The following is a 14,626-nucleotide window of genomic DNA, read 5'->3' on the forward strand; positions in this document are numbered from 1 at the left end:
AGTTCTCTGAAAACATCCACTCAGTGTGAGCAGCAGCCAAAAAAGCTAACAGAATATTGGGAATCATTAAGAAAGGGATAGATAATAAGACAAAAAATATCATATTGCCTCTACATAAATCCATGGTACATCCACATCTTGAATACTGTGTGCAGATGTAGTCGCCCCATCTCAAAAAAGATATATTGGAATTGGAAAAGGTTCAGAAGAGGGCAACAAAAATAATTAGGATTATGGAATGGCTTCCGTGTGAGGAAAGATTAATAAGACTGGGACTTTTCAGCTTGGAAAGAGATGACTAAGGGGGATATGATAGAGGTCTATAAAATCATGACTGGTGTGGAGAAAGTAAATAAGGAAATGTTGTTTGCTCCTTCTCATAACACAAGAACTAGGGGTCACGAAATGCAATTAATAGGCAGAAGGTTTAAAACAAAGTATTTTTTTCACACCATGCACAGTCAACCTGTGGAACTCCTTGCCAGAGGATGTTGTGAAGGCCAAGACTATAACAGGCTTCAAAAAAGAACTAGATAAGCTCATGGAGGAGAAGTACATCAATGGCTATTAGCCAGAATGAGCAGGGATGGTGTCCATAGCCTCGGTTTTGCCAGAAGCTGGGAATGGGCAACAGGGGATGGATCACTTGATGACTGCCTGTTCTGTTCGTTCCCTCTGAGGCACCTGGCATTGGCAACTGTTGGAAGACAGGATGTTAGGCTAGATGGACCTTTGGTCTGACCCAGTATGGCCGTTCTTATGTTATGTTTTTCGGAGCATTAGTCCCCTCTTAGTCACAGAGTATCAATGCTCGGTACTGGGGTATGCCTCAGTCTTGTGCCAGGTAAAATAAATCTATGCTGTTGAGAGATTCTCATTCTGCATGACTGAAGTGCCTCTTGAGGGTCACATTCAAGACTTCTGCCAGATTTTCAGGGACTGGAAACCCCTGACAGAAAAGGACAGAAGCGAGTCTATGCCACATTCTCATAGAGGCACCCTGCGTCCACCTCATGAACCTTCCTTCTCAGGGCGGACACCAAGTAGTTTGGCATCAGTGAGAAGTACCTTTCCGGACACTGCATCTGAAAGTCAGCACTGGTCACTTTCTCCGGTGCCTAGAAGGAAGCACAGAATTTTGAAGCATCAGAGAAGAGCAGTTAAAAGGTCAAGTTTTAGACACTCTTGAAGACTTCACTGTGTAAATTATAAAGCACATTTATTTTGATATAATCTAACCCAAAACTTTGTTCCAATATTTATTATAATTATTATGAAAATTAGAATAGGAATTAATTTCCCTTCCTCTGGGATACATTGCACAAGTTTCTCCTGGCCTCCTCTTTTCTTAGTTTTGCTTATGGGAGCAGTTGTTCATAAGTTGTTCTTGTGTTATTTAGGTACCATATTCATGTGAATGTTCATTAGTGCTGGAGTAGGAAATGTCGTAATGTGGCTTTTGTTTGTAAATGAACTTTCCAAAGTGCAACCACTGACTTAAAAAATAATTTTAAAAATGTTTAGATTATCCTAAGGAATCTGACTTCCAAAAGGCATGCGGGTAAATGACTTGTTGTGACATAAATAAGCAGTAGATTCTTGAGGGGAAAGACATCTCCTACTCAGTGCTTTCTATTAAAAGAGGTGCGACCAAGGTATGCAACTGAGTGCCAAAAAGATTAAATGATTGTGAAGATTCAACTGTCAGAAATAATGTGGAGTATATCAGAACACAGTGACTTAAGATACAAAAGTGTCAGGGTATGTGATTTGTGTATTAAATCCCTTTCTTCCAGTTTCCTCTGAGTAGGAACAGTTCTTATAATGATGAAACATGACTGATCATGAAGAATGAGAATTAGGGAGACTTACGTTACTACACTTTGTATAAGCTATGCAAAAAATGCAATGGTGATATTTGCTTTGAAAAGATGAAGCCGCCTGCAAACATCCACTTTTATAACCTACATACATCTTTTTAGTGAAGCTCGTTAGGAAGCAAGAATCTAGAGTACGTGACTAGCTGACTTTTGAATTGTTATAATGAGATGAACTTGCAGTAACAAATAATTAACCTGTGCTTTACTTCTTCAAATTAATCTAAGAAATTAAAATAAGTAAATGCAATATTGTAGGTATAGTTTTAATTTATTAAGAAATTAGTAACTGATTTACCAATTTAAAAAAAGTTAATTAAAACATAATTACAGTTCTGACCTTTTGTCTAAGTAATTCATTCTGACTCCCATCTGGTCCATGTTAGATGCTTCAGAAAAAAGTGTAAAAACACCATATTTCAACTAACTATGTGTTAATATACAACTGGGTTTTTTGGAGAGGGTGGATGGTGGTTTCTTCTGGGCATCAATTTATTGTTTCAGAGCCTATGCACTGAAATACAGCATTGATAATCTTTGACCTACAGTTAATATGAAGTTGCTGTTTTAATTAGTATAAATGTCTAATCTTTTTGTAAAAGCGATGCCACGGGACTCTTTGCCGCTTTTACAGATCCAGACTAACACGGCTACACCTCTGATACTAATCTTTTTGTGACATTTACAAAACAGTTTCTTGATTTACTGCATGAATGCCATGTTAACTATATATTTTTTTAAAAATTCCTTCTGTTGACTTAAATACTGATTTGAAGAGATACTATCAGGTTAACAGATTTTCCTTAAATATGTTATCAAAAGTACTGTAGACTTTTTTGCAATTAACTCAGCGTGGACAATCAAAACAGTTTATTTAGTCTGACTTCTTGTTTTGTTACATTGTATTCCTAATTGCAGGAGAATGTTTAGATTGAAAACTTAAGATTTATTTTGCACGCTAACTCCAGTGTCATTTTAAAAAGATCTAAATAGCAATACATTAATCTTATCAGAGCTAAGGTAAATGAAGTAATGTTAGAAAAAAATTGGCAGTAGGGTAAAAATGAGTTCCTTGTTCCAATTTTAAATTCAAAATAGAAATGTTCTAGTTTCTAAAGGGATACATTCAAGCAAAACCTGAAAAATCCATTCTCCAGTAGTCAGATGCTTTCCTGGTTAGCATAAAGGGATCTAAGCCATGTGTTTCTGCAGGAATTTAGGTTTTATTAGAAGAAATTCTAGCTTTTAAGGCTGTGCAAATAACCAGTCATACATGAGCTAATTACAAATTGATGCCATGTCATCTTCTGAGTCTGCAGACTGCTACAGTATCTCTGCTGCTCAGAGCTTTGTCAACATGCAACTGAGCGTAATAACACAGATAATTTTCAGAACTGCTGCTGTTCAGAACTCTTTAGGCACCAAAACTTCTTAAAGTATCTTAGCTCACGCTGTTAGATCATTAGCAATTTCTTGGGCAGTGACAAACAGTGCTTCAGATAATGAAATATTCAGAACAGCAAACTGTGTTAATTTGTCGTACAGTGTGTTTGTTTTCATCCTGTGCAGATTGTGCCTTTGCTGATGCAAGTTGCTGAGGCCACCCAACTCTTTAATACCTGATTTTTCTCTCTCTCTCCCTTCCTTGTACTATTCCCTGCTACATCTCAAGTGTGCCTCCTATATATTGATGAAAATAGGATAACTTCATCTTGTCTGTAAATTGGCTTTTCCATAACATGCACAATAAATCCATTAATCTAGAGAATCCCTCTCCCATAGTTGTTAGTTTGGCTCTTCTTTTGGTGATCAGAACTGGTAATTTTGTTCTTCAGGTTGAAAAATTATTTAATGTGAAATTTGGTGCACGAGTTCCTATTTATGAGCGCGAACTGGCACCAAAAATTGAAAAATAAAGTTGTTCTTTGGCTGGGAGAACCCAGTAATACTATGGACTAGTGGCTGTAATATACTGAGGGAATTATGTGCACAATATTTTAAAATTCTGCATATTTTATTTGTCAAAGTAACACAATATAATCACAGTATTTTCAATTATTTTGGTAATTTATTTCAAAATACCTGTCGGCAACTATGTCTATAACATATAACAAAAAAGATTCAGGAAATGATTTTTGACAAATAAATTCCTTACTAATATATTAGCACATCTATGTGGCTCCACATGCATCCTGACCCTCCCCCAATCCAGGTGTTGGGCAAGCAGGCTCAGCCTGGCATGATCCAAGTATGGAGGGGCTTAGTGTCTGCGGATTCAGGTGTGGGGTGAGAGGGTCCTGTGTGGGTCAGTCTGGGTATGGGCAGCTCAGTGTGGGTCCCAGGTGCATCTGGATGCACAGGGCTCGCTGATGGGGTTTCGGGTGCAGGGGGATGGGACTCGGGGGTCAGGGGGTCCATGTGAAGGTGGTTGCGGCTACATGGGGCTGTGTCTCGGTGTGAGGTGATGGCACTCGGAAGGGAGCTCTGGGTTCAGGGGGCTCAGCAGGAGGGGTCTGGGTGCTGGGCGAGTGGGCCTTGGTGGGGTGGGGGTCTGGGTGCGGGAGGCTTAGCGGGGTGGTCCAAGAGCAAGGGGGATGGGGCTTGTCAGGGTAGGGGTTTGAGTGCAGGGGGCTCTGTGGAGGGAGGTTGCTGGATGAAGGGGTGAGTCCGGATGCAGGGGGCGGTGGGACTCAGCGGGCTGAGGAAGTGTCTGGGTGTGCAGCCCTTGGACGTTCCCAGGCGTGGTTCTGACCCACCCCTGGTCACATAAGTGGCCTGTGCAGGGCAAGAGAAAGTCCCTCCTCCCCCCAGCCAGGACTAGCAGCTGGAGCCTGGTGCAGGGTGGGAGACACCTTCCTGCTCCAGGCTCACCGTGCTAGCGAGCGAGAGGGACAGAGAGAGCCCAGAGGCAGAGATTTACATCTCCTCCAGCTGCTCCTGATGCCCGACCCAGATGCCCCTTCCTCCCCCAAACTTCTGCCCATGAATTATAGAAGATTAGCGTTGGGAGGGACCTCAGGAGGTCATCTAGTCCAACCTCCTGCTCAAAGCAGGACTAACACCAACTAAACCATCCCAGCCAGGGCTTTGTCAAGCTGGACCTTAAAAACCTCTAAGGATGGCGATTCCACCCCCCCCTACGTAACCCATTCCAGTGCTTCACCACCCTCCTAGTGAAATAGTTTTTCCTAATATCCAACCTAGACCTCCCCCACTGCAACTTGAGACCATTGCTTCTTGTTCTGTCCTCTGCCACCACGGAGAACAGCCTAGCTCCATCCTCTTTGGAACCCCCTTTCAGGTAATTAAAGGCTGCTATTAAATCCCCCCTCACTCTTCTCTATTGCAGACTAAATAAATTCAGTGCCCTCAGCCTCTCCTCATAAGCCTTGTGCCCCAGCCCCCTAATCATTTCCATTGCCCTCCGCTGGACTCTCTCCAATTTGTCCACATCCTTTCTGTAGTGGAGGGCCCCAAACTGGATGCAGTACTCCAGATGTGGCCTTACCAGTGCCGAATAGAGGGGAATGATCACTTCCCTTAATCTGCTGGCAATGCTCCTACTAATGCAGCCCAATATGCCATAAGCCTTCTTGGCAACAAGAGCACACTATTGACTCGCATCCAGCTTCTTGTCCACTGTATCCCCTAGGTCCTTTTCTGCAGAACTGCTGCCTAGCCATTTGGTCCCTAGTCTGTAGCAGTGTATGGGATTCTTCCATCCTATGTGCAGAACTCTGCACTTGTCCTTGTTGAACCTCATCAGATTTCTTTTGGCCCAATCCTTCAATTTGTCTAGGTCACTCTGGACCCTATCCATACCCTCCAGCATATGTACCTCTTCCCCCAGCTTAGTGTCATCCACAAACTTGCTGAGGTTGCAGTCCATCCCAGCATCCAGATCATTAATGAAGACGTTGAACAAAACCGGCCCCAGGACTGACCCCTGGACACTCCGCTTGATACCGGCTGCCAGCTAGACATCAAGCCATTGATCACTACCCATTGAGCCTGACGATCTAACCAGCTTTCTGTTCACCTCGTAGTCCATTCATCCAACCCATACTTTTTTAACTTGCTGGCAAGAATACTGTGGGAGACCCTATCAGAAGCTTTGCTAAAGTCAAGATATATCATGTCCACCACTTTCCCCATATCCACAGAGTCAATTATCTCATCATAGAAGGCAGTCAGGTTGGTCAGGCATGACTTGCCCGTGGTGAATCCATGCTGACTGTTCCTGATCACCTTCCTCTTCTCCAAGTGCTTCAAAATGGATTCCTTGAGGACCTGCTCCATGATTTTCCCAGGGACAGAGGTGAGGCTGACTGGTCTGTAGTTCCCTGGATTCTCCTCCTTCTCTTTTTTAAAGATTTATATTTATATTTGCCTTTTTCCAACTGTTCGGGACCTCCCCTGATCACCACAAGTTTTCAAAGATAACGGCCAATGGCTCTGCAATCACATCAGCCAACTCCCTCAACACCCTCAGATGCATTAGATCCATGGACCTGTGCATGTCGAGCTTTTCTAAATAGTCCTCAACCTGTTCTTTCACCACTGAGGGATGCAGGAATCAATTTTTCTGCAGGGAAAGAGTAAAATCTGCTCGGGACATTAATTCTGTCCTTACGCAATGGTGCAGAATTCCCCCAGGAAAATGTAAGAAATCTTATTTTACATGTAAAACAAAATGGTTTTGTTCTGCTTTGAGTACTTACTGATATAGGTTGTCCAGGTTTACTAATGTAGAAAGCATTTGTCATGTAGCTGATCTCATACAATGTAATATTGAATGTAGTTTTTTGCCTATGCAATGAACCAAAAGCATGTTGCTGATAACTTGGATTAATGAGTCAAGCTGCACTTGGTCACATAATAGAATATTCAGACTTGTTTAACTTCTGCTTTTTAAAATGCATTTTTCTGATGTTAGCACAAAGAATTCTTCATTGTGGCACATAATTGCCTTTACTACAGGGGCATAAAAGCATAACATTTTATTTCACTGACTGAATACAGCAATGAGGGGTCGGGGGAGGGAGAGAGATTAAAAAATAGGAAAACATTATTTTTTAAAACCCCAGCAATTGGCAGAGTGATTCTGAGGTCAGATGTGCCCGAAACTGTGGGCTTTCACTTTTAAATTGTGTTTCTTTCACTGTTTCAATTGCCCTGAGGTGTCTGCTATGTATGACTAAACTAAATGTCCAGGATATTTTTTTTAGACTCTTAAGATCATAACAAAGGTGAAAAGGCCTACTAAATCTGCAGCAGTGGAAGATAAATCTGTTGCCAATTCTTTGTCTATGATTCAATTGCTATGCCAAAAAGCGTGTGTGTGTGTATTTGTCATTATTTTGAGTGCTTTCAAGAGGCCTGTATAAAGAGAGTTCCTATATAAAATCAAATTAGAAACTAAAGGCCCGTATAATCAGAATATAAACTAGAAACTTCAGTGTTTCAAAGAGGGGAGTATTAGAGTAATTTTGAGAGCGTCTTCATGAAGAAAAAGTCAACATAAAAGCGTACGTGTTAATGTATTTGTCATTCTTACTGCTGTAAAATAAGCCTTACCAGTAAAATAGCACATTTAAAAAAAAAAAAAAATCTGTTTACTGGAAAGATATACTACATTGTAAATGGGATTTGATTACCAGGCGTACTACACTTCATTGTGTGGTGGTGTTTGTTAAACTGCGAGCTGTTTTATATTGATAGTAACTTCACTGGGTAATGCTCAAATTTAATGCCACAGGTTGCTTTGTTTCATTCTGCTGGTAGTGGTTAACCAGCTGCCTGTGGTGATTCATGGAACCAATGAGTAAAAATTCTTTTCTTGAATTTTTTTGATACTCATTTTATTTTGGTGAGGGAGAGTTCCCATTATCTAACATCCTGTGCTAAATCATGAGTCAGAAACTTGTGAGTTCACCTGTAGCTACTGAAATAGTCTAGTGTACTGGCAATTGAAATCTCTTGAGCAAGGTCATTTACAAGATAAAGTAGTTTTCTGACTTAAAAATGGAGTAATTATTGTAAAAAGAAGTTGTCAGTTCACTGAAATTGGATAGTCATCTCACAGGTAGTATAACTTGTAGCTGGTATTTCAAAATCAGTTTTCTGATATCACTCAAATGGTTCTCAGTACTGTCCAATTTTAATACCAATCCAACTTGAAATAACATAGGACTCCTCAATGTGTTTGTCCTATAGTTTTATTCCTGAGGCAACTGAAGATATCTGGAATTGTGGTCTTACATCACACTCAAGTTATGTATATTTGAAGGATAAGGGTTTCGTGATGTTGCTCCACTTCCATAAACAACTTCAAAATATCATGATTCTTATTTGCATTTCTTCTGAGTCAGAATCCTTCCTGTGCTGTCAGACGTTGCTTAGGGCATGAACAAGGTTCTTCCATCCCTCACTATTCTGGGCTGCTCTTTGCATGTCGTCCATGTTCTGTTTTTAAGATGGAATAATTATATTGGTTCCTTGACATGAAAATAGTTAACAACCTGTAATTAATTTAAGTTTGTTACTGTACATTAAAGTTTTTTATAAAAATTAATTGTGGTATTTTTATTGAATTAGACCATGTGCCATTTATTTTTAATTTTGTTTCTCTGTTCAGGTTCTGAAGACAAGCTGCTACATCAACTCCATAAGGAGTAGGAATTTTCCATTAAGACATCAAGAAGATCTCATCAACTGGTAAATATTTATTCAGGTGTCCTTGCTTGTACACTGTTAATTATCTTCCTTTTAGTGAAAGAATAGCATTTTACACTTCACTGAATCCAAATTAAATTTAAAAATCAATGTGTTATCCACTGAGACTCAACCCTTTATATTGGGAAATATTAGGTTGTGGTGGGTTTTTTAAATAATAGTAACTATTCCTTTATTGTTTTTAGAGTCTGCCTGATCAGATTAATTTTTACATTCCATAGACTCCTGACATCTCACATCTCTCTGAACATCTATAATACAAAACACATTGCACAAAGATTGCATAGTTGAAGTAGTAACATAAAACTAATGTTGAAATTTCAAATCTAAAGCATTTTCAGAAGTGGAGGATAAAATAGCTATATTTAAGAAGATAAACCGTTCAAGTTTTTTTAGGTATTCTATTGTCTTGATATGTGGCCTCAAACCTCATATTTCTACTGGTATGTGGCAAAATATTACCCTTCCTGTAGTGTAGAAATAAATCACATACCAAAAACTGCATTAAAACAAGTTATTTAGTCAAACACTCAAAAGTTAGAAATAAGGTTGCACAGGCAAATGTATTTCCTGTCTGTGTCTCCACCCTGTGTACTGAATGAGACAGAAGGATTGTAGCAAAAATAGTATGTGATCATATAATTAAAGTGTATATGATAATGCATAGGCATGAGGAGGCAGAATTATGATTGCACAAGCGACTGCAAAGCTGACGTTTCCTAACTTTTCAATTTCTTGTCTTTGCACCCTAAATAACATTCTTTAAATGTAGTGTTTTGTATGCAACTTCCTGAGGCTTTTTAAAGAAAAAAGGTAAAAACAAATTCTGTTATTTATACACACACACACACACACACACACACACACAACTGTAACAACCCCTTACTGTGATCCAGCAACAGAGTTTGAACCCTGAACCTTCAGCGTGTCAGCACAGGTTGCTACTGCTTGAGCTACAGGACAAAGTAAACTAGCTGATTGTGGGAGTCTTTTAATCCAGAGGGAGAGTGGACAACTGGGCTTAGGATTAGGGAGGAGGAAAAACAGAGAGAAAGGGACCTGGGCTACCATAGAGGCTCTAAAGCATCTCACTGGAACACTTGTAAGAATTAGAGGTCAACCACCAACTAGATGGTGGGACATCATATGCAGGAAGGTGACCAGTCTGGACTTATTGGAGGAGCAAGCCATGGACAGGAATGAATGGTGAGACTGTACTGCAGAGATGTTCCAGGATGAAAGAGAGGGCAAAACAACTTATTTTTTCCTGAACTCATTCTGACAGACGGATGAACCATTTTAGCTGAAACTTAAAATCAGCCTGGGGCAGACACTTGGCATGGAAAATTTCAGCTCAAAGATTGTTTGGCAAAATTATAAGCAACTGAAAACGAGTGTTATAATGGGAAGTGGTTGCATAACCTTTACTATTGGTGGGATGGAGCGGAAGAATAGTGATTGTTTTAATGCTTTGCCATACTTAGTAGTTTGCTAAATTTGTAAGAAGACAATTGCACCAAGGGTCTGGAAAAACACAGTAGTCAATGTTGTCTAGCTATCTGAAATGCAGACACCACATTCTGTAATTTGGCTTTATATGTATCTCCTATATACAAGGTTTAACATAGTGCTTGATTTATAGTCTTATAGTTCAGCAATTTTTTGAGGTAACTGAAAGCTTGAACAGCTTTGGATATAGGCACCTGGCTTCCTGAGGTGGTGGCTATTGACATTGACATTAGGACGTGCAGGTGGGGGATTATTCCCTGCTAGTTTTGAAAAACACCATGGGACCCTTAACTTCTATCTGGGCAAGCAGAAGGGACTTCTCATCTGTACTATGGCACGTTTGACGATCTACCCAAATATTGCATTCTCAGCATTGGTTTTGAGCCAGTCCTATTATGGGTCAAGAACTAGAGTCAACTGAACCAAGCTATCTTTTTAGTACAAATACTATATGTGCTTATGTCACTGCATGACTGACAAGCCTGCCCTGTTCTTGTGCACGCAAACAAAGTTAGAAAGCTAATAGCAATAATTAATAGGAAATACAAGGTTTTTCAGGGGAAGAAATCCATTGGAGTAAACTAGTTGATTCCAGGTAGGCTATTTCCTTTGTTTAAAGGAACCCTCTTTCTAAAAAGAAGCTTTTGTTGAGTATCAAGTCTAAAGCCAAAACCCCACCTTTCCTTAAAAAGGATAACATATCTTGCATTTTGAAGATATGCAAAATAAATATTGTGCTCTAGAACAAAAAGATAATCTTAAAATTAAGTTTATGCAAAATTATACAGGAATCTTAAAAATGTTTGTTCCTTGTTTATTTGATGTAGTAGCTGATACTTATGTAGAATATATAAGGTTGAATTTTATGGACATTTTTATTTGTAATAGACTCTTTTGGGGCGCTGGGGGGAGATGCTCCACTCCCCTTTCAATAATTGTGATCTCTGTAATTATGTCTCCTACTTCAGAGGGTATAAATACAGGAATGGTCACTCTTTCTTGTAATTTTATAAATAGCTCTGTTTTGTCACCTGCAACCCTGTGACTCACCCACATGTTTTAGAAGTTGTTAGAGATTTGTTTTTATGTAGCTAGTTTACCAGAAATAGTTGAAGTTTCCTGTAATTTGTAATGATGAGTATATGTGCTGATCTACTATGGTGCATTGTACAAACTGCTCTAAGCATGTTATGCAGCTTGTATCCCAGAGCTGGTATCATAATAATCAAGGATTAACAGGTTTACATCTTGTGTGCTGACTTTTTAAACAAACTTTTTTTTCTGAAGTGTACCATTTTCCTTTGAAATTTTTAAATTGTGTGTGAAATGTCCTTTTTCCCAAAACAATTGCAGTATTCAGCACAAACCCCTTCTTATTTAGTTGTGAAAAATAGGTGTAGGTCACTTTCTAACTTGCATTCAATCTAGCACAAGCCTTTATATCCTCCCTTTCCTTCCCTCTTCCCCTTTCTCCCCAAAACAATTAAAACAAGAAAAAAAAAAGTAGCAAAATAGCTCATTCAGAACTGATGTTGTGAGTGTTGTCCAATACTCACAATCTTGCATATGATAACGAGTTTCCATGTAGTTACACTGATAACTTTGTGAGACAATTCTCTGGGTTAATTGGTGGGGAAGTAAAAGAAGAATCTATTTGTGTTGCCAGAAGTATAATATGAGGCTCTCTTTTATTGTTACAGCACACCATTCAGTGTTTCCTTTTAGTAAATTAGGAAATAGATTCTAAGTAAGAGATTAACAATATTTAAAAATTGTTTATTAGAGCATGTATTTTATCATCAAGGAAATCTGAATTGCACAGATCCCTCAATTTTTGTGCAAGATGGAAAATGTAGTAAGGTGTACTAACTGTAGAATTTCAAATTGTGTTCCAAAGTACCACGCATAATAATTTTTCACTGAAAGTCATGCTAACAAGCTACAGAATGATAGTATCACATACCAGAAATATGTGGAAAATCCCATTTTATATTTATTTTCCAGGGGAGTGAAACCACTTGTATTTTGTCTTATATTAGCATCACAAATTAGAAATCTTCACTGATCGTATTATCATACATAAATTGCTATAAAATATTTAGGACACCAATACAATGAAGCATAAAAATATTTTAATGTTATTTTATATAGACAGCTTGTGGAGTTGATTTGTTTGCATGGTTCTTGTAGTATTGGTTGAATTTTAAATCAAAATGCTTCGTAGCAGCGGGATGATAGGAAGCAATTTTCTTGTAAATTTTAAAGGCATGGATTATTTTTAGAAAAGATTTACCATAAAACATTTGCCTGCTCATTTGCATTGTAATAATTTTGAACGTCTTTCCAGCACATGCATATTTTATAGCAATGCTGGTACCTGAGCTGAGCACTGGGAAAACCCCAAAAGATTTAGGCATATTTATGTGCTGTTCTTATTTTCTATAATAAAATGTAATACTTCTGTAAATCAGTTAATAATTGTAAATTGCATAATAAATTTATCTGGTTTTTATCTAATATGTCAAACAACAATGGTATATTTGTAGGCACTGAATGTACAAACAATCTCCTTAGTCACAACTGTACTGGTTTAATGATGTGGCTTGTGCTATTGATACTGTCATAGTGGATATATTTAAAACCTTGAATGAAAGCAATGTCTATAAAAGTGAGGGATTAATAGTCCTGAACACCAGCTGTGTCAGTGCACCCCTGTCGTCACCTGCAGCAGCCCTGCTGTTGCATTCTCTAGAATTTTTACTTTCTGTTTAAACGTGCTAAATTAGTATAATGGATTTGAGTCTGGAACTTTGGCTTAGTGGCTAAAGTGGGGAACTATCTATTCTATTCCTGACGCTGCCATTGACTCACTGTATACCATTGGAAATCCTCCCATTTTTGGTTCAATTTTCCCATGTGTCAAATGTGTGCAATAATACTTACCTATTCCTTAAGGTAGTGAGGCAATTTTTAAGCCAAATATTGATCCCCTTAATATTATATGTGAAGTCACTGGATCTGACTACGTAATAAGAGAAGCAGAATTTATCCACGGATTTGACAAGTGTTCAGAGGTCCTTGGGTGGAAGATGAATTTTTGATATTTACACAAATAAGTGACTTAACTTTCAATTGTGACTGCTCTTAGAGGTGAATATGGGTCATATTCCACACCAATTCGCTGCGTAGCTTAGCCCTACAGTCCTGCTGCAGTTCTGTCGTTATTTCCACTTGTAAATGTTTTGTCTATCTCGGTGTTAAAAATGAATTTTGGGCAGACCTTGTCTTCTGGTTTCTTAGTGTGGGAGCACATTTTTAGCAGTCTTTAAACTAGAAGGAATTATGTTTGAATAGTGTCATACCAAACGTTTGAAAATTCAAACCTTTGCTTAGTGTCCTAATATTCAAATATAAGTAGGGACACCTCTTTGAAATTTAAACAGTGAAAATTAAACAGTTCCTACTTAGAATGAGTTTAAAAAAAAAAAAAGGCAAAATAAAATCTTCATATGCTGTTAGTTCCCAGGCAGTGCAGCTACTCCATGTGTTCAATAGCAAGTTATGTGAGACATAAGCATGATGTCCTGTTGATGCACTCCTGCAGTTGAGCTTAACCACATGCTCAGTAGTATGCTATTACGTCCGATGTTTTCTTGGTGGTTAGTTGTTTGTCTGGTGTGGTGTGCTTAAAGCAGAGTTTGCCAACCTGTGGGTCATGACTTTGTGTTTGCAGGTGGACAGAAAAATATCTCCCTGGCTTTCAACTCTTGAGTCCTATCTCCACCTTGCTGTTTCCTTCAGTGGCTTTGCTCCTGTTTTTATTTCCAGGTGAAAGCCCTTCAGCTAGGACTGTTGGCTGGCTCATCTAGCTTTCTATCTAATCCACCACCATCACCTCCTCCCTGCCCCTTTTCATACCTATCTGCCTTGTGGAATAGAGAGCAGCTAGGGTGGGCAGAGAAGAGGCCAAGTTGGCAGTGAGGAGATTCAACCACCTTGATCAGCCACCTGAACCTGGTTCTTCCTCCTCCCCCGTCCCATAATGAGTCATAATGAGTCAGGTCAGAGTAAGCACTGGGCAGAGGCAATTCTTGAAGAAAGGAGAAACAGTGAGACTCTTAAGGTTTTTTCCCTAATTTTTCATTCATTCTGCTCCACTGTTGATAAATATTTAAACACTGGATCATTTTAAACAGCAAATGTTCAAATTAGACTCAACTGAACTATTTTTAGTTTTTTAGTTTAGTTTTTTGTAGTTTAGCCTCCTTTAAATTCCAAATGATAAGCGCTTCTTTTTGTTCTAAATTGCTGTAATAAAGTCGTTTAATATTTGAAAAAACACCACACCCAGGTTGTGTCTAAAAGTAAGTTTTCTTTAAAAACAAAGTAGCATATTTATTGCTACAGGAGATATCCTAGTGATCTAAACTTCAGATTTGGAATAACTAGACTCCTTGGAAGCACACAATTATATTTCAATGCAGTGAATTTAAACTATTCATCTT

At 38.8% G+C, this 14,626-nt stretch overlaps 1 protein-coding gene across 8 annotated transcripts in view; it reads left to right on the forward strand.

Moving 5' to 3' along the window:
* CYRIB (CYFIP related Rac1 interactor B) overlaps positions 1 to 14,626 on the forward strand; it is a 154,368-nt gene that overhangs the window by 71,099 nt on the left and 68,643 nt on the right. For all 8 annotated transcript variants that reach the window (XM_043539096.1, XM_043539097.1, XM_043539095.1 and 5 more), the window contains one exon: positions 8,515 to 8,594. Coding sequence is in view for 1 of the 8 variants with exons in the window: in XM_043539094.1 (XP_043395029.1) it covers positions 8,515 to 8,594 (80 nt within the window). In the remaining 7 variants the exon portion in view is untranslated. The remainder of the gene's footprint in view (positions 1 to 8,514; positions 8,595 to 14,626) is intronic.

The sequence above is a fragment of the Chelonia mydas genome, chromosome 2 (assembly GCF_015237465.2).
Source record: "Chelonia mydas isolate rCheMyd1 chromosome 2, rCheMyd1.pri.v2, whole genome shotgun sequence".
NCBI classification, from domain to species: domain Eukaryota; kingdom Metazoa; phylum Chordata; order Testudines; family Cheloniidae; genus Chelonia; species Chelonia mydas.